The 22748-nt window shown below is 28.0% G+C and overlaps 1 protein-coding gene across 12 annotated transcripts in view; it reads right to left on the bottom strand.

Moving 5' to 3' along the window:
- LOC100574987 (rho GTPase-activating protein 21) overlaps positions 1–19945 on the bottom strand; it is a 74255-nt gene extending 54310 nt beyond the window's left edge. For 6 of the 12 annotated variants that reach the window (XM_016808279.2, XM_016808280.2, XM_016808281.2 and 3 more), the window contains exons 1-2: positions 19561–19941; positions 19439–19493 (exon numbers count right to left, since the gene is read on the bottom strand). In XM_016808279.2, coding sequence (XP_016663768.1) covers positions 19439–19486 — 48 coding nt within the window. In that variant the 5' untranslated portion in view covers positions 19487–19493; positions 19561–19941. Of the gene's footprint in view, positions 1–19438; positions 19494–19560 lie in introns of all 12 variants that reach the window. The other 6 variants (XM_008189630.3, XM_008189634.3, XM_008189633.3 and 3 more) reach the window with 3 other exon arrangements.
- Positions 19946–22748: the final 2803 nt, after the last annotated feature.

Raw genomic sequence — 22748 nt, 5'->3', positions numbered from 1 at the left:
GGGAATTTTTACGCAAAAGCTGTTTTCGAGAAAATCGATTTTGGTTTTTGGTTTAACTTTAAAACAAATGACCCTAGATACATGAAATTTTCACTGGTTGTTTATATTTCCATTTTCTATACATAATACAATTTTCAAAATATTTTGATTTGTTTTGAGCTGTTTACGGACAATTTCAGTTTCCAATTTAATTAGTTTTTTTTTCTATGAATGTCAATAAAACTTTATTTGTTGAGTAAAAATACTTGAAAATTTAATACAAGGCTCCTACTATATTGTTACAATGACATTTGAAAAATATTGAAAATCCTTAGTCACAGTTTTTTTTTATTAGCATTTAAAGTTCAAAAATTGACAAAATATGTAAAAATCACGAAAATTAGCAAATTATTTTGAGTTAATAATTCGTAAAAATTTTTCTTTTTAAATCTAAGATTTGAAAATGTATTACAAAATTCCACATAATATATTCTAACCTTTATCAAAAAAAAAATGTCTATAAGAAACTCAAATTAAATTTTTATGAGCGTTTTAAATTCATATTTTTACAACATTTGATATTCGCTCCATTTCTCATGTGACGATTTTCTTATTTTATTGTAATTAAAAAACGAATGACTGTGGATACATGAAAATTTCACTAAATGTTTATATTAGCATTTTCTATACATGATAAAATTTTTAAAATAATTTGACACTTTTTGAGCTGTTTACGGACATTGTCAGTTTTCAATATTTTTAGTTTTTTTTCTATAAATATCAATAAAGTTTTATCTGTTGGGCCAAAAAGTGTAGAAACTTAATACAAGACTCATGATATATTATTACAATAGCAGTTGAAAAATATTAAAAATACATAGGCACAAGTTCTTTTTAGAAGCATTTAAAGATCGAATTTTGACAAAATTTATGAAATTTAAAATTGAATAATTATTTTGTAGTTAAAAATTTATAAAATGTTCAACTTTTATATCTAAGGATTGAAAATTTAAACCGAGATTCCACGTAAGTAGTTAATTCTGTTGCCAAAAAAATCTAAAAAATACATAAAAACAGTTTATTTTTATAGTTCAAATTTGGACGAAATTACATATTAAATAACCTAAAATAACTATTTTAGTTATTTTGTTGTGATTGTAAAATATTATTCATGGGTACTTGAAACTTCTAAAGTATTACTATTATATATCTATGATAGAACCACAGTTTTATTGTGATGTATAACGCGTTACTAATGGATATTATGATATGATTAATTTGGAACTTATTATTGATACCTATTATAGATAATTTTTTTTTTAATACTATAGATAAGTATACCTATAATAGGTATGTCTAATACCCAGACTGACAAACTGTCTCCGCTCAGAATCGTTTTTCTTATACAGTGATATTATATTATTGAATACTATCCATTATACAGTGACCCACTTGTAACCTACTGTACAGCAGAGCGACATCCACTTACCCACCTTTTTTACTCTTGAACCAAAATTGAGCTAGTTTTACTCGGACTGCATAAACCCGTTTTGTCTAAATCGTACGCGTGTAAGACGGAGAAAAAACATGCGGGTGTGACGTCCTCTTAATACAATTTATATACCTAAATTTACGATTGTATTAAACGTGAGTATAATATATACTTTTTTTTAATGCTTCATTCATGTTAATCTTAAATGAAATCTAAAAATAATTTTAATTTATAATACAAATTACAAATTAAGGTTTAAAGGATAATATGTAATTTATGTTATTTCCGAGTTAAAAATTCACAGTGATTATATACATCTATTACTATGATATTTTTTTTTATGCTTAGATAAATTAAATATTTTTAACGATAATAAAACTTATATGAAATTCAAATGCATATTATAAAAACTAGTAAGACATACTATGCTAATAGCACACGAGTGCATTACATATCAGATTACTTTATTTGATAAAAACTGTTTACAACAACACATATTATAATATAATATTATAAAATTAGTTAAATATGGTAATAGAAATTGTATACTTAATTTATTATTCAAACAATTTTTTTTTTAATAATAACTGATAAGTATATATAAATACCTTTTGTACTACAAAATTAGGTTAATTACTAAGATAAAAAAATATGCAGTAAAATAGTCAGTAATAATAAAGTAGGCACAGTACATATTTATATTTTACCAGATTTTTTTCACACGATTGTAAATCTATAAAAGAATAATAATCAATAATCGTTTCATGTTCCTTATTTCAAATACAATTATATAAATGATAGTCATCATGTTTTCAGTCTTTCTAAGTCCGTCAAAATAACAATACAATTATTATACTGCATACAGCCCAAATCAAGATAACTAACTAATTATTATTGATTAATCATTACACGTTGATGAAAGGTATCAAAATAAATATTATACTATACCTACAGGTCTAATAATAAGTTGTGAATGCTGATACATATATATTATAATTGTTATATGTATAATTGCGTAACATTTATAGTAGAATTTAATTTCTCATAAATAAAACTAAACCATTACATTATTCACGTAAATCAAAATTTGAAATTGATTATTAGTTTAAGGCTTCGACGAATGAAGTAATTAGCCTGTAAGTTGTGGTAGGTTTAGTACGGTAAGGTTGGAACTATAGGTACGGTTGGTTTGGAACACGCATACGTGTGGCAAAGTTCTTTCACACTACGAACCCGGATGGTCACCCATCCAAGAACTAGTGGCAGCGGCTGTTGCTTACTCTCAATAACAGCATGATTAGTTACAGCCACTGCGCCGCGTCGAGCCACAATATGAAATTATTATAATAATAATTACCTACTATATAATATAAACCAAGTTCATTAAAACAAAATTATTGTTTTATAATACAATTAGACGAAAATATACCGTATAGAGATCTAGTAATCTTTTAATTGATTATTAATTATATTATATTCTCTAGACTTAAACTCACCATCCTCTATCACTAGCTATAATTTTTGGAGAGGAATTAGTTAATTGTTCATTTTGATGTAATATTAATAATATATTGTATGTTATTTATGTTGTTAAATAAATAATAATAATAATAATAATTAATGGTACTTCCGGTTTGTGAAAAATCAAACCAAGTTCTTGTAGAGTTAGGCGTCTAGCGTAGTTACAATCAATACTCTACAGTCGCCATAAAATATAAATTAAACAATAAATCTCAAAAGGTTTCAATGTCAGCGAAACTGTAGTAATATAGGTACTATATACGTTTGATAAAATAACATCTAATTGAAGTGAAAAGAGAGGCGAGTTTTGCATTTAAAACTGAATTGAATTGCCTAATCGGCTAAACGCCACCCAAGGCTCTTCAGTCTATACCAGCGGCGACGGAATGGACACAAATATATAACAACATGTACACTGTATCAATGTACAATAGTTGCATAGTGTATACTCGCATTGAGAATTGGGCATAGGCTTTGACATTGGAGATCCTCCCCCCCCCCCCCCCATCTAGGCATACATCAAAACATACCGTTCACGGGTCGGTTCGCGGGTGTGGTCAATTACGGTTAATCGAAGGGAATAATAGTAACCCATTCGCGAAGAAGGCACGTGACCTGCCGGTGGAATTGTTACTAATTGAAGACGGTGTACAGTGGATATTTTATTTAGTATTATATAAACTATAATAGTAGTTTAATAAAATACAATATTATATATAGTAGTCTAAGTGTTATGACGTACTGTACATCATGTACATTATGTTCCCGTATAATAAAGTAGCGCACTGGCACGAATATTTTATATTTTTTTCTCCACTACTTCATCACAATTATCACGACCGCATGTCTGAATATCCAACGGCTAAGTATTAAGACTGCAAAGAGATTTAGATAAACAAAAGTGGTTTTTAAACAAAGCAAAAGACATCTTGCTTATTCGTGCTATATATGACGTACGCGATTTAAGAAACCAAAACACTCGATACTCACTGCGATTGCTAGACCCATCGACGAAAAAAGTTTAGGTGACGCGATTGTTGAAGACGTTGAAAAATAAGTAAAATATTATTTTACGCGCAAAATAGTTGAAGGTACGACGCAGTCACAGGAAAGACTAATTCAACCGCGCGACTGGGTGACTATTATTATAATGGTTTCAACTAGGGGAAAGGAGGATTAAAGAGAAAGAGAGCACGATACATACTCAAAATAAAGGGGGCCTAAGAAAACACACTAAGCTTCGAGTTTGCGCTAATTTAACAAATGTATAAACACCCTTGTGCAGATGTACGGCTGTCCTTAAAAAAAAAGATTTATTCTGGAATATTGTGGTGAATATTGTTATAATTTATCACTGAACTAAATACGTCATATAAGCGTGTATTAATCAAAATATTATCTTAATAGGCAAGCGCTATATGCATTCTGAGTCATGAGAAAACATAATCAAATGTTATGTTATCTATGAAAATTGTTATCATCATCATAAGATATTAGAATTATATATAATACGCATTCCATGTATTTGTTACCCGTCAAATTGTTTTATTTAATATTTAAGATTTTTGAAGATACCTGTGAGTACTTTTAACCAAATTTAAAAATTATTTATAATTCAAAGTGCTACCACTAGTATAAATAGTATATTATATCTAGCATAATATGAAAGATATTGTTTTACTTCATTTTAATAAATCTACAAGATAATTAAACAAAATACATATTTACAAAGTAATCATTAAATAATAAATTCAAATTTTATAGCTTAAAATAGGTTATCTTATTAAGTCAACCAAGCTCAATTTAATTAGAGCGGATTATAAAAATTTGCCAAATATTCTGTAAGTAATGTCTCAAGGTATTTCGTTATTTTAGGAATTTAGTATATTATATTATGACTTATGAGAATAAATATTTTTAGATATGTTGCAAGATACATTTTTATAAACATGTATTTAATTAAAAATAGTTATAAAAATAATGTAGGTAGTTGTATTTTTATTATTTTTAAATAAAGCGTTTAATAGAAAATATAAAACAATTACAATTCTTAATTTGTATATTTATATCTAAGGATAAGGAAGTGATTAAACAATAACTAACTAATAATAAATAATGATAACTTATATAACTTTAACAGGCTAAAAAATTCAATAATAAACGTATTAACATATGAAAGTTAATAAACTAAATTAATAACTCATTGAAAACGTTAATTAAAGTTACTTAAATTAACATAAACATTATACGCTGCGAGCAATATAATAATATAACAAAATAGTATAATACTATCATATTTATTGGCTATTCCGCATTCAACGATATATTTTTTTATGAAAAAATAGAATGTTACACAAAAATGTATTGGTAAAAATGTGTACATACCTACTACATATAATTAAGTATCTATGTATAATTTCCATATATTTCCCGAATTAGATAATAGCGTAATATAATACCTATACTACCGGGAGATCGATAAATTGATTGCGCTGCACTCCATTTCCACGTCATACTAGTAAAATATATACAATCTCTAAGTGCATAACAATATATGTGATATAACATCGTATAATATAATAATATAGTCAGTAGGTATATATATTATAATATAATATAGTTTATACGAAACTTGGATGGACTTTGATAACTCGATTAGGGATAATTTTAGGTGAGCTATCCGCTTTATAGTACTCCACTACAGTCTAGCCTGGAATAAAAGTAGGTAATATCTTATATCTAGGCTTATATCTTATACAGTTTACTAAGAAATAGAACCCGTTAGAGTCCGGCGCATTTAAAGCACCAGGTATTATGTAATTTTGTCCTCAAAAATGCACTCTACGAGGATAATGATCCTGTAAAATCGACTAACTTTGATTATTTTTTGTTTTTAATTATTAGAGGTTGATATTACATAGCACATTGAACTCCGTTTTTCAATATTTTAATCTCAAACTTAACACGTCTTTAAAAAATCGAAAATTTTAATTTTATTTACAAATTTTTTTGTACCACTATTTAAGATAAAATAAAAAATCAAAGTTCAACGCAGGCTGTAGAAAGTATTTTGCTTTCAGATAAACTTACAGCTATCAAAATCCAACAATTCTATGACGCCTGAAAGTTTTTACTATGACTTAATTTTTGTTTATATAATACACTACCTAACTAAGACCTCCCCCTAAATAGGCAACGGGCAGTAGATCAGTAAAAAAGTATTATAATTAAGGTACTAAAATATGAAATATAATTTTCAAATTGTATAGAATTGCGAATAATTACTAGAATTGGCACAGGACCCGTTTAAGGGTTTGTTATCATATCATATATACTACAAGAACGATTTTTTACGTATAGGGGTATACTACTGTCTAATTAGTAATTAGTAGTAGGAACAGTATAATATACACTATCGAGTACACTATACACCATGCAGAAGGCACACTAGCGTCCGGTTTACCGCAGATAGGTCTTCTTCGACGTATCCCATCCGACGCGACAATAATGACGATATACAGCGACGAAAAGGGAAACCCGAGGGGAAACCACTCGACCAGTGAGTTTTTTGCATGGCCTATAATAATTGTAAGTCGTGGGGCAGCGACGGAATTACGTCACCGTCTACCTCACACCTGATATACACACGCACGCACGCACGCATAGAACATAATGTACTATATACACTCACTGTATACTACTACTACATTATAATATATGATAGTATACAATACGCCGTACGGCTTCTTTTTTCTATATTATGTATAACGTAGTAGCAATAATAATATAATATAGCAATTTATGAGTGCATGACACAAAACTGCGTTTCAAAATTTCTCGGAAATCATAAATTCAAATGGTGACCATAGTTATATATTATATTGTTATTATATTATCGACATTCGACGCGATCTATAGAATACGGATATGTATCTATACAAACGTACCGTATTACCTATATTCGTATTATTCACGATTTGGGCAATCGGTTAAAGAAATGAGAAAAACCGTTCTTCAAAATTTAAGCAGGAGAAAATAATAACGGGGTACAAAATAATAAGGGCTAAAATACGTTACAGTCGTTATGGGGGAAAAACTATAGTGTACGTGACGAATACGAATGCCTACACTCTATTATACATACCATGGGTTGAATGGTTCGTTGACTCGGCGGGCCGCGGGGTACTCAACAATCAGAGTAGACGGGTTGGGGGGAAGGGTGTACGTACTACGTACCGGTTCGTCTATATTATAATATTCTCCCGCCTTTTAATCTTGTATATATTTTGTACATGAACACAATTCATAAATTATAAAACATACCCGGTAAAAGTATCAAAAATATAGTATTAACTATTAAGCTTTATTTTCTGTGTGGCCTGCATATCATTCTATTCAATATTTTCTCGGATCAATTAAAACTTAGAGATTGACATGCCAATACTTACTGCAAGTCTGCGAAAATCATCACAGATTTGTTCGATGTGGCGTAAATCACAGTTTTTAAATCTGAACTAAAAGCCGTGATTCTCCTAATAAATGTGTTCTCCTAACTAATTTTATACCTAAGGTTCGGAAATATAATACAAGATTCCTCATAGATTTTCATCCGAAATAAAAAAAAGTTTAGCGTAAAGCTTATTTTTTTACGAGTGTTTGAAGTTCAAACTTCGATAAAATGTATAGAAATAACGAATATTTACAATTATTTAAAATTTTACAAGTTAAGGCTTAAAAATATAATAAAATGTTCCTCATAAGTTATTTTTCTAGCAATTTAAAAATTGTGAAAATAAATATGCACAATTTTTTTTTTTAGATATTTTAAGTTAAATTGTTTTACGTGATTGATTCGATTTCACAAAAAATAAAGATTTTAGTTATTTTGCTGGCATTAAAAACATTTTAACCGTATGGTGTCTATAACTGTCTATAACTGCCATTCCGTATATTATTGTTTTCTACGCACAATGCAATTTTCAAAATATTAAATTTTTTTTTACCATTTATTCTTTGAACTAGTAGTTCAGATTTATCATTCTACGGTAAGTCACATAGTCGGTTCTTGTACAACTTATAAGTTACCCAATAACAATAATCTATGATATAATATTATACTTATTATTATATTATAATATTATGCCATGTTTTTGAAAATAATTTAGTTCACTCTATATTGTATTTGTATTAGGTATCTACCAACAGCAAAATAAATTATTATAATAGCAATATATATGACAAAATATACTCGATGACAAAGGTTGATAGACAGTATCCTCTCGGAATCACTTTTCATAAGCGATAATTTATCATTGAAATTAAATATTAACACATTAGAATGACATTACACAATGGCGATAGGTACACGCTAGAAATATCTACTATATGGTACAATATTATAATATTATTATATTATAACACAACATAGTGATTTCCTCAGTTTATTTAAATTTCCTATTCTGAATCTGAATATTTATCACAGTATTCGATTCATATCAATCGAATTTAGAGTAATTACTCAATACTTAATTAGTATTTAAAGTTTAAATAAGCTGAGTGGCACAGGGGTACGATAAAATAATGTTAACTGATTAACAAATACGTTCAAAAATAATTATTATACATCGAAATACTACTCTGACTTATTATATATAGCCATAAAGGTTAGTCACTTTAGGTTCAACTACTGCATTGATCGAGGCGATTTGTGATTTCTTACTTTTTAGTTTACCAGACCGTTAAAAAGTACAAAGTATCCTACATACAAATGGATTATACTCTCGTTTTCATAAAAAAAAATTAACAATAATATATATTATATTATTAAAATGCCAACAATTTTACCAATGTAGGTAAATAATAATATAAGTATTATGGCTATATAGTAATCGCTTATGATGCTCGAGGTACCTATTACTTATAGTTATATATGTATATTAGCTCACCCTCTTTAAATTGAATAAAATATATGCAATAAAAAAAAAAACGAAAGTTCCTCACTACACTAGTCCGCGCGCATAAATTGAAATGGTCGCGTATAATTAGACGGGTCTTGAATAACGTACGTAGTAGTGTAGTACGTTCACTGGTGGCCAGAAATAAAACTAACTGCCTCCCCCCCCCCCCCCCCCGCTAAATCGTACCGACCTTATAAATCATCTTGTTTCTCGGGAATTAAAGTCATATAAATATTAAACATAATAACAGAAAAAGATTGGATCCAAATGAGCAGACGCAAACGAGCCAGAATTGGTGAAGTGTACAGTGTACACGCACACACTAATACGCAATATACCTAAAATAATATCCCACTTCAAAATATTATGTCAAGAGGACACCAACCAGAATGTACAAACATAGCAAATTCGCGTTCAGAAGATTCAATTTTATGTTGTTCGCTTTAATATTGGAGTTAATTGACCCATAATCAAATTTAAAGGTAAAACTATTACTGAGTGCATCGCGGCGATAGTAATTAAAATTTTAATTTTGAAGCGAGAAATATGATTTTAAAATTTTAATATTTTACATTGTTATAAATCATTTTAAAATAAAAATATCAATAAAAGCCTAAAAGTTCCCTATACAATATTATTATTTTTAAATTTGATTATAGGTCAATTCTTTCTTATATTAAATCTAATCATACAAAATTAGTTCTCCTGAACGCAAGTTTGTAATGGTCGTACGTTGTTTTTAGACAAACGACAACATACTGGAAACTTTATATGGAATTCTTTATGTTAAGTTAAAAAAATGGACGAAAGTTTTATACAAACGGTGAAACCTATTACAAAATAATTTAAACATTTGTAAAAGAAAAGATTTTCTTAAAAAAATGTATTAATATTATTACATATTAAGAAACCTGGTGTTTATTTCTTATTTCTTATTAATGTTATATTAAAGTATATACGGGAGTGATCGATTTAACATAAAACACTCCACACTCTTTATTCGAGCGTCTAACGTTATGTTTTACCCGTCTAACCATCCCGTATAAACACAAGTTAATTAACAAAGTTTTTAGTTGTAAATAGTGATAAAATATAAAACAATATGCAAATTATAAAAAAGATAAGTCATGAGTTCATGACATTGTACACCAATAACTCTACTCTCGTTTTCCTATTTACATATTTTATTTGTTTAAATTAATAATAAAATGTAATAAATACCCATTAATCTAAAAAAATATAAATACCGTATGTAATAGATATATGTAGAATTGTGAATACCGGAAACAAGCAACAACACGGTTAAACTAGGTACTAATTTAAAATAAATAAAGATCAATGATAAATTGATAAGTGATAACTAAAATATTTATAAATATTTTAAATTAATTTACAATACAGTACGCAGAATTTATTATGTTAAAGAACAGTACAATATATTATACATTATGTGTATAGGGCCGAGAGAGTAAGGGAGGAATATGTGTTGGGTTTACATCCAGTATTTTTGTTGAGGTGAGCGTAGAACATCAACTCCATATATACTATATTGTCTAACCATTTTTACTTTAAATATCTCAACACAGCTAAGGTAATACATACTTTTTTTTATAAAACATGGTCAAAGCAAATTACACTTCTAAAATCAACAACTCACATTAAACAAAAAAAAAAATGTAATAATATAAAAAAAAAACATTGGTGAGTTTGATTAGTTTGAACATAAATTCTATAGTACATAATATAATCCCGAGTATCATTAACCTAATAGTACAACGATATTCAAATTTCAAACATTTAAAAATCTATAACTATCTATAGATAGGTATATTTAAATAAATAAACAATGATTATTGTTTATAACACTCAACTTTCCCTGGCGTGCACTTTCTAATTATACAACGCATGGCTTATGACGAAGACTTATAGTATAATAGGTACAATAAAGTACCTAAAAAAAGTTCAATTGTTTGATCCAGACTTAATACTACGATCTGATAAACGTTTAAATTAATTTCTACACTAAGCAATCGTGGATTTTTCCTTACACATAATATAATATAGGTACTAGGTAGTAGGTATACCAGGTATATTATCAAAACTATTATATAGGTGAAATATTGTACCAATACATTTCTGCAGTGGATTTGGCAAAATCATAATAAAGCAGTGTTGTCGATTAATGATTGACGTATAAAGCTGCCGTCGCTGGTTCGATCCTCGGCCACTGGGCGGCATTTTTCTTCGGGCAAGTCACGGTGTCCGAAGAACAAGTGCCGCCATCCCCCACCCGGGCATGGCAGATACCTACGGGTGCCCAAATCAAAAATTCTGCCATAACAAACACACACGTGTTCCTTCCCCTACCAACAAAAAACCTACAAACAAAAAACAAAAATAGCTAATGGCCTAAGTTGCCGGGCCTAAGCTCAATAAAAAAAAAAGGTATTTATGTATACTGAAATTTGTATCACATTTTATGTTTAATTTCAATTTAAATAAGTGTATAATTCAAAGTTAATATTGCTAAAATAAATAAGTGGTTAAACACGTAGAGGTTTCGATTGTTATTGATAATCAAAATTCAAAGTTTAATATAAGTATTTATAGTAATTTATTCACACGTGCTTCATTTTCTTATTAGTTGATAAATGTTTACATTTCATACAATTGTTATAATTTAAAATAATATATAATTGGGTTAATTTGGACGATGCTTATAAACCAGAGATCACATACAAACAAAATTGTTAGAATGTACAAACAATTTACTTTTTTTTAATTACTCATAACTCGCGTTAAAATTAAAATATCAAAAAAAACCTACGTCATTCACTAGATAATGTTCTCCAAACTACTAAATTTGGTAAAGGGTCAATTCACTCTAAAATTTAACACAACATTGTTAAATGAATTATTCAGAACGTATGCAATTTGCTATGTTATGTATTTGTAAATACGGAGACAACGCATGTGTGTATGTCGTACTCTTAATAGCAAGTTAATTTAATTCAGATTATTATTTCTAATTTAAAATAAGACATATCTTTAGATTACAGCACAGAAAATTCTTATTTTATGTACCATACATATACGTGTTATATAATGTGTCATACATGGACACAATGTTCCCAAAAGGCAAAATATTCGATAGTATCTACGTACCTTTAATAAGCAATTACGTTGCATTTGTTTAATACAACTAACAAGTATAGTTGCAATTGATCGTAATAAATTAAGAGAGAAAAATGATTTTTTACTTTTTATACCTAGTCTTATGCTGTGAGAGGCTGGTCACTTTCCTTCAACACTGTTGGATGATGCAACCCATATGTGTGTGCAGACATATGTGATAAAACCAGTGTCTGCAGGATTAACGTTTGTTGAATCCCCTGTTTAAATTATACCGTTTTTTTATACTCTACTTCGAATTTTATAAATGTATTTATTTATTTTATACAAGTATTTTTCCCCGTACACAGTCTCGAAGCCACAGGTCCTACCGTCATCACTGACGTTCACCTTATAACATAATGCGCGGTCTATTACTGTTCTGCACACCACACTGCCACCTGCTGTTTTTTTTTGGTTTCATTGACTTGATAGAAAAAGCGAATATTGCTAATGCTGAATGTGCACGCAATAATACAATATACAAATTTAATAAACTTCCTAAATAATAATTCTTCACACACATTTGTATTTAAGTTTGTAATTAAAAAAAAATATAAAGCATTTGTAATTTGAGCAATTTGGCCTTTATCTTAGTTTTGAAATTTTGGCATTACACGATTAAAAGTACTATACAATGATATACTGATATACCTATACCCCTTCCCCGCTCACATTGATATTAATAATTTTAGCCCCCTGAACTTTTAATGGAATTCCGCCTATGAGTCTACTATACAAAAAGTAATACTAATTTACTTAATTTGTTAAATAAATTCTGATTTATACATTTTATACATACAATCTATAAACAATAGAAGTTGATATTTTTATTAATTTAATCCACTTCGATCTTTAGTGATAGGTACATTATATTATATTACTTACAATATTATATAGGTACCTACGCGATATATATAAAAAAAATTATAATAAATAATATGTAAGTACTAAGTACATTCAACTTTACTATGGTATTGTTATTAAAATAAAACTACACCTACTTGGTAAACTATAAACAATTGTTTGATAAAAAATGTATTAAAAAATATATCATTATTTGGCTGGCCAACATTTATTTTTAAGTGTATTAATACATACATATACATTATACGTATATACTGGGTGATTTATTTAACGTAAGACACTTGTTATTTAAAAAAATGTTAGGTGAGTAAAAAACAACATTTTTCTATAGTATACTATTATATATATTATATATATTTTTATTGTTATCATTTTAAATTTCTTTAATTAAAAAACATGCATTTTTAGTTCCATATTACAAAGCAAGATATCTTTTGGTTAACCAACATTCTACTAACCCTACAAAGTATTAGTCCACTACTCTCCGCAACTCCACTTATCTAAATTTTAAATACTTTCTAAATTATAAATTATAACTTCCGGGGTGCCACCATTGGGTGACTTCCCCCTCCCACTAATCAACCCACATCCCATTTACTTATTGTACTACACATAAATACAGATTTTAAATATACATTCTTGTTCAATAAAAAAAAAAAAAGTTATAACTACTTAGTCAAGTTAGTCTTCTCCAAAATTTGATTTTTATACATCAAACTACTCCAAACAATATTCTGCTTAGGAATATGAAATTGAAAATATATGTTATCATTCAAACGAGGAAAAAACTTAAAAAATGATAACGATAAAAATAGTAAAAAACTGTATATTGTATAGACTTTAAATTATGTAAAAGAAATATTTTTAAATACGTGAGTGTCTTATGTTAAATGGATCACCCCATATTTATAATACTTATTGTAATACCTACTTTAATGAACATATTATTTCCATATTAGATTATAAACCAAGATATAAACTATGTCTAACACAAAAATAAAATAATATTGTTTATTTTTTATCAAATTAATTCAATTTTGGTTATCATTTTTTTTTCTATCCAAACACGTTTTCAGACTAAAATTAAATATATGAGTCTTTAAACATTAATTTTAACTGACTACAGACATTGTTCGTTAAAATCAATTGCATAGCATTACTTTAGAGGTACTATATAGGTAGTCTATATAGAAACTAAATTTAATAATATATTAAGGTTAGGCGATTCATAATTTTCAATAGTACCTACCTATTTATTTTAAAATATGAATTAATAATGTATTAATAATGATATTAATATTATTACGATAATTCGTACCTAGTACCTAATGGAATTTACGCAATTAATACTTTTTCAAGAATATAAAATTTAAAAATTTCAACATCTTCAATAATTCCCCCTGACATAATACTAACATTTCTTTCGCCACAATTGTTAGCCCCCCCCCCCCTATGAGTACGCCCATGTTTGACCCCAAAAGATGCGTATTAAATCCAATATGATACCAATATCAGAAAGATATACAAGATGGAAATTGAATAGAAACTAATAAAAATAATTAACACCCCCATTATAATATTGGTACTGTGTTTATTAATTAAGTGGTCAATGTTACTTGCGTATTATGAGAAAGCGATGATACTTTTTGTTTTGTTTTATTTTATGGTTAGGAAATTATTTTTAGTTGGTTGTAAGCCTTAACTAATAATAAATACATCGGCAATTTATGCCTGACTATTCATAAATATTAGGTAAGTACTCTCAAGAAAGAAAAGAAAGCCTGACAAATCATAGTGATATGAACGTGACTTATAAAATATTATAATCTGTTATGTACTAGAAATATTATTACGTGGCGTGATGTCACAAATAGTGACAGTTAGAAAGAGAAGAAATCTTTACACTTCGTTTTTGTGTATGACACAAATGATAAATCGATTACAATTAATATTAATTCATATTCTTCATAGAGATATAGTTATATAATTTATTTTGCTATTTAATATATTATATAGGTATTTATTATTTACGCCTTAATGGCATTTTTATAGAACCTTTGAAAAAAAGTATTTACAATAATTAAAATAAGTAACAACAGTTGGTAACAGTATGGATAAAGTATTAAATGTTTACAAGAGATCATAATTTTTTTAATAACTGAAAGAAAAAAAATTGAAAAGAAGTATTTAAGAGTTTCTACAAGTGAAATATATTTTATTTTAAGGATGTCGTACCCAGATGTCTTGTTTTTTGTCCAACTCGCTCCATTTGTATTTGGTTGATATTTAAATTTGAAAGCAATTTATCAGAACTTTAAAATCTACAATATTAAAATACTCATAACTTTAATTAACTCAAACATAAAAAATAACATTAATATCATTTTAACCAAACATGGATTCTTCTGAACAAAAAAATTGATTTACGTTAGTAATACAGAGTCAAAAAATACTGTTATGACTTTTTAATAGTAGGATGGCCTATATATGAATAACAAATATGAAGGAATAAATTTCATTCAGATAGTTTAGAGTTACAACATAAGATTAATACTTATTCAAAACACTAAACAACAGGTGGAACCTCGGGTGGAACACTCAATTTTACAATATTAAATTATTGTTGGACAAAGCTAATACAAATAAATTATTTACATATTATATTTTATTTACAGCATTTTCTATGGCTATAATTATTAGGTGACTTAGTATATTTGTCAAATTATCATACATGTATTTATTACATGTACCTACTTACAAATTCAGAAAAAAATTGAGTGTGTTATTTTTGCTGTTATATTGCTTGGAAACAGTGAAATTGTATTGAAAACCTATGACATTAAACTTTAAATTGTATAGTAAGATCTAGAAGTATATGGACATTTGGACATTAGATATAATAATAGGTAGTCTAATATCAACCCGGAACCTATATTGTTAGTCAGAAACAACTTTGGCAGTCTCTTAAGAATATACAACAATAAATAATTTAAACTATCAATATTATAAATATTATACATATTAGGTATGGGAAATTATTGATAAAACAAAAAAGAAAGTTTCTTTTAGGAGACTACTAGTATGACTATTTACTAATAGTACTAAATAATTAGTAATTAGTACTCAAGTACCTACAATCTTAATTTTCTTTTGATCCATAAAAAAAATGTAAAATATTGTTCCATACAATGTACATAAATAGAATATACACCTATTTAGTATATAGGTATAAAGGGAATAATACTTCCAAATAGCACATACCTACAATATATGTGATATTTGGGATGTATATATGATATGTCATATTTTAATGATCTATGCAAATTATGAAATCTATTGTTATATGAAATTTGTTTTGATTATGACAAGATAATCATAGTTACCTAAAGTTTATTATTTTTTTTTGGCAGTTGACATAGCCTATATTATGTCAATTGACAGGAAACATGCATTGTGACCACATAATATAACTTCTGGTCTCGTTTGTTCAACTATTGTTATTTTAAGTATGATACCCAGGAAGTGGCCACTGTGAGTGAGACTTTCTATACAGATGTAATTATCTGATGCCTCCAGCTCTAATGGGTACAAATGTACATTATTTTTTTGCGATAATGACATTATTATAGGTAGGCCACATTGTATTTAATCTAAAAACTATGAATAATTATACGGTGAATTACTAGGCGGTACAATTTCCTTATAGGTAGTGGGTAAATGGCAAATTCTGTCAACAAAATCTGATGACCCGGTATATACAATTTAAGAAATCTACCTGCCAACTGGAGATTTATTTTATCAAAACCGTCAAGGCCATCTGCTTGTCTATAGATGTTAATATAATCAAAGACATATACCTACTAGTTTTTTATACTTTGATTTCTCTAATGAATTCTAATACTTATACTTACTCATAGTTTTTTATTTCTTTTCTAAAGGCAACCACCTCAATGTCCTTTATAAGTATAATAATTTTACGTAGGTATATGTTTTAATTCATTTCTCTAAATATGTGCTCAAACTTATAATACATTGTTATACCTACCAACAAGTTTTCTGTCTAGAGTAAAAATATAACTGGGATCTTGTTTTTTTTTTTGTAAATTATTTATTACATAAAGTTTGTAATTGTAATTCATATCAAAATGTAAGCATGGTTTGGAATTATTAGGTAGGTATTACCTAAATAAATTATTTATTTGTTAAATAATGGTGTGATAAAATGTGAAGAAATGTTACAAATTAACAATCAAATGTAGGTAGGTAAGTAATTAAATAACATTTAAAATTTTTAATGTACCATTATGATTTATAAAGATTGCTACTATTGCATAGATACTTTGCAACGTTTTACTTTCATTTAAAAAACAAATTTTAATTTTAAGCTCTAGCTTTAGGTATAGTAACAATAAAAAAAAATAATACATGAGCCTTATTTTTTAAACCAGTAATGTTTTTATGCCGCAATTGTGATTTAAAAGATATTGGGGCCATGTTCTGAAAAACAGTAGTGTCCTGGTGTAATCAAAAAGAAAGGCAACTCTAAATTACTAATATGGCTGATAATAGTTTATTTTACTATATTATCTAAAGTGATTATGCTTTGGTACATTTTGTATTATACTAGACAGTTCTCTCCTCGGTTCTCTCTAATGATATCACGTAAAGGAGAATAGTTCCAGGGACATTAATTGTCAATAATTGTTCATAATTTCAAAACTTTATCAAAGATATAATGAAATAATATATAGCTTATAAAATAATAAATAAATCTTATTGAAATAAAATGTTATGTACCTATTCTTTATAATTTTATATTATAATTTATAATTCATCAATTAATTCGACTCTAAATTTTTTTCAACAACTTACATAATATATGGCACAAATCCAAAATTATATCAATATTGATGTTTACTAAATGTGAGACTAAATGTTAGGACTTAATGAACAAGGTTAGGAGTTATTGGATGTAAACATTTTAACAGAACAAACAAAAACCTAGGTACATCTTACAATACATTTTTTGTAAAATGTACAGAAAATTACATAATAAACATTTAGACTTTCGCAGGAATTACCTACTTATTCTATTCAATTAAATCAGTATTCAGGTAAATTATTAATGTCATATACTTCTATAGTCTTAACCTTAGTCTTAACAAACAATCAAGATTTTCAAGGAAGAAATTTGAGTTCAAGAGCGTTCAATATACAAGCGATACATATCAGAACCTTATCGGACTCAGACTTCGATATGAGCCGGTACGTAACTATTCCATATTGATACGTATCAAATTTTTCTTCTTAAAAATCTTCATCACAATTTTAAATAAGCCCACAGAATATAACTACCTATATAAATTAAATAAGCTAAGTTTTTCAAATATTGATTTAAAATACATTCCAATTTAATATGGTAAGCACAGATAAGCCAGTACTAATAAATAGAACCAAGGATAGAATCCACTAAGGTAGTTTATAATATAAACGTGTATGTTATAAGCGAGTTTATAAGTATGAATTCATAAATATTATACAATTAAGTACCTAGTAATATATCAGTGAACATTCTAATGGACATCCTCTTCACTCAAGTTGTTCTGTATTTAAATCTTTCTTATATTATGCAAGTACCTATTACTTATTATTTTAATTTTACAGATTGTAAATATTTATTTTATAAATGTTTCTAGAAATAAAGGATTGTAAAGTAAATTACTTATCATGGACATAACTCATTGGTACAGCACTAAAAGAGAACGAGTATTCATCAATTTCATATAATTTGAGAAGAAATACAATCTGAGAATCATTGTTCCTGACCATGTAGTAAATTTATCTATTCAAATTGTTTCTGTGCTTAGTAAAAGTCTAAAATATACAATGGGTTTTATCACCATTCTTTAAAATATAGATAATTCGAGGGATAATTTGAGTACCAACCTACCTATTTATATTTTATTAATTTAATATCCTTATAGATAAATATCCGTCCTCACTTTGAAAAAAAAACTAGTTATTCTTTAATTTGTCCACAAATTTGAGAACATTGTAAGGGATGCTTAGCTATATATTCAGCACTTGTATGCCTTAAGTATTACTGCTTGTTCAGAAAATTGAAATAAAATACCTAGGTAGTTTTCAAAAGTGTCAAAATGCAGTTAAATTAAAAATTGTGGTCAAAGCCAATATTTATGCAGAAAGACGTATGGATTTTTTTTGCTTAAAACACCTACATAAACCTATATAATTTTGTTGATAACGATACACAATTAATGGGTATACTACTTTTAATTATTATATTATCTTCAAGAGTAAAACCAACGCTAGTGATAGGTCTCTGGACAATTGGTGGTGAACGGATACCCAGCAGTAACATGCCAGCTGTGCTATATATAACTGGGCTTGACACCTACCTACCTATAACGAATAATAATATTGGACTTACCGGCGTCGAAGGTGACCATTCTCTGTTTTCCGAAACATCTTCAGCCATCTTCACCCTGCAAGACACAGTACAAGGTTGGTGATAGGTACGTTTGGTTGTGCTTGGCTGTTGGTAGTGTTTACCTGTGATCTTATCGTCGTCGCACCATCTGTAGCCACGGATATTGTGTTGAGCACCACCGCCACCGACAATGGGGTCGCGAAACACTATGTCCACTACAGCGGTCGCAACGACGGTCGCACGGTGGCCCGCTGCATTTTATTCAACCGCACGATACGCGTCGTTGCGATGGTCGGACCATCGGAACGTTCACACGACGAAAATTGACGTACTACGACCCCGCGTAGACGTTATAGAGAGAAAATATTTATTATGAAAACGCCAAAAACTTCGCTCTAACTGTCCCACGGCTTTACTCTCCAGTAAAGACGACAGCAACGGGAGTGCGTATCGAGTATCAACTATCAACGACGAAGGAATCAAATTAAAAAAAAAGAAATGTGAATAAATAAATGATAGGTAGAGTTGTAGATACTGGTGCGTTTTCCAATCAGTGGCAGCGAGGTTACAGTGTGGCCAAACATGAACGCGAAAAATGTCGTTTTACGGCGCACAGCCGTCGATTTTTTTGTACCATTGAAAACGGATAATATAAATAAGTATAATATAACTCTATATAAGTATATTAATTTTATTATTATGATTTATGAATATTATATTATTATATAACTATAATAGTGTAATATACTAATATATACTATTATAATCTACTGTATAGTATATGTCCGTGTATATATGTAGATCTTAATCGTGGTTATACAATAATAATAACTAAGATTTACGATCGTGTTTTTTGGCAATAGAATCTTAAAACATAATTCAAGAATTGTTCGAAAACGTAACGTATTTTGAATTACATATTTTGGACTTAATTCCACAGTTTTATTTTTTATTTCGTTTATTTTCCGCACCGATATCTCTGATATTCCACGTTCTAATAAAAGAATTATTTTACAATTTATTTATGTATTATTCGTTTGGTGAGAAACGGACGGCACTATAGAGAACTTCTAGATAGCGCTGTACGTTACACTATACGTCGTATTATACAAGAAACTCGTGAGTACCGTATCTCAATCTGTTCTCAGACCTCAGTTGCTCACTCCTCAGTGTCCTGTTCTAACAGTGACACGACGTTACAATGCTTCAGAGGTTTTGTACAAAAATAAAAATAAATAAATAAGTAATATAATAGTATATTATAATTTACTTCATATTGTTATACATGTTTTTAGTACCTAGACAATAAGCTATTTGATATAATAGGTATGTAATAAATGTCACCTTATTTAGTAAATACCTATAATTTAGAGACTTCCGTGGATTTTAGGTTTTGCGAGCAAAACAAAGTTTTTCATTTTTAAATAATTAAAAAAATTAACGCGCTGGTTGAACCGCCTGCAGTGGTAATATGGATAAAATTAAAATGACGCAAAGTTACAAGTAGAAAATGTAGTCAGCCCCCAAAAGCACTGATGTGACTATGGGAGGGGGTAGGGTTATACAATAAGGCAAATGACAACGCTGTACAAACAATACTGTCAGCGAGTGTCACTCACTCACTCAAAAGTCATCTAATTGGACCAAGTTTATTATTATCACCGAATAGCACTCTGCGTCTTTGCGTCTTAGAATTTATATGCATTTGTTTGATTTACATTTAATTTTACACGTTTTATACCCTAAAGCTATGACTCCGTTTACTTCAAGGATTGGATATTTTAATTAAAACCTTTATGGTTATATTAACCTAACTAGAAACCTCAGAATTAAAAAATGTTATTTCACATTATTAACGTAAACTTTTTAGACATAAAATTTGAATTATATATATATACCTATATACCTATATACCTATATACCTATATACCTAATCACAATAAAAATTAATATAATGTTTTATACATAATTTTGATCAATTTACTCTATTAACTATTAAGTGTAGCTTGTTGAAGAGGGTGGAGCAAAATAGCAAATCAATTATAAAGAGTTAACAACAATATTTATGCATACGTTAGGTATGCATATTTATTAATTATTATAGTCCCTTAATCCTAGGCAATTATATTATAATACATATTCAAACAATTAAACTAAGTAAAAACTAAAATTAAAACTAAAAACTAAAACTATGAGTGTATTACTATACTTCTTTTAATAACCAGGTTTTATTACTTTTTTTAATACAAGCGTCATTATACTTTATAGTAGGTAGTATATACTCAAGAGGCTCTTTTTAAAATTACATTTTTTTTTATATTTGGTAAGAGATTCTCGATTATTCATATTATATAGGTTAATAATTTAATATAGGTATTATGCTAAATAACGTAGGTAATCGATACCTATATCTATAAATTTAAGAAGTAAGAAATCATTTATTTTAACATTTTATGAAGAAATAACTCGAATCGGACAAAAGTGTGTTACTACTGTACCTACTTAATATTATTTTATAACTGCAGTTATTAATCAATATTTGCATACTATAGTTATCTACTAACTCAATAATTTATCTACATTTATGATGTCATTTTATTTCTATAAATCATTTTTGGTTAAAAATATATTCTATAATTTAATTAATCACCTATAATTGCATTTAAATAACTCATTAAAAATAAAACAAATACCAATAAATAATATAATAAATTAGAGACATAAATCCGAATTCTCAACAAAGAGATGATGTATTTAACAAAAAAAAAATCCCTCGGGAGTCATGACAGAGGTAAACTCTTATTGGATATTTAGCATCCATGTTAATTACACCGTTTTCAAGCAATTATTTTATGTATATTAAAATGCTTACTCCCAGTGAAATAGTAAACGCCAAGGTTAAATGAGTCAAAAACATGTATATTGTTATATATTTAAAAAATAATTTTAATTACACATGAATTACATTTTTACATTCTGAGTTATAAGCGATGATTGTATTGGTTTTAAAATTATTTGTGTGTTTGTACATGTTTTATAGTAGAAAAATGGTTGGATCTTAAACTTCGAGAGCGGTTCTAAGAAAATTATATCTAGTTGGTAGTAAATTTCAAAAGTTAAAATTTTAATTGTGATCTCTCAAAAAGTAGGTACTAACTTGACTCACTTTTCTAATAGAAAATATATTTATGTTAAAAATCAAAGCATTTGAGAATACTATAGTTTGTGTAGGTACCTATACATACACAAAAACACACATTATTGTAAAATCAATATATTCCTCGCTCCGCTCAGAATCTAAAAATATCAT

The sequence above is a fragment of the Acyrthosiphon pisum genome, chromosome A1, assembly GCF_005508785.2.
Source record: "Acyrthosiphon pisum isolate AL4f chromosome A1, pea_aphid_22Mar2018_4r6ur, whole genome shotgun sequence".
Classification (NCBI taxonomy): Eukaryota; Metazoa; Arthropoda; class Insecta; order Hemiptera; family Aphididae; genus Acyrthosiphon; species Acyrthosiphon pisum.
Note: the sequence above shows the minus strand (reverse complement) of the source record. Positions and strands in the feature narration are given on the sequence as shown.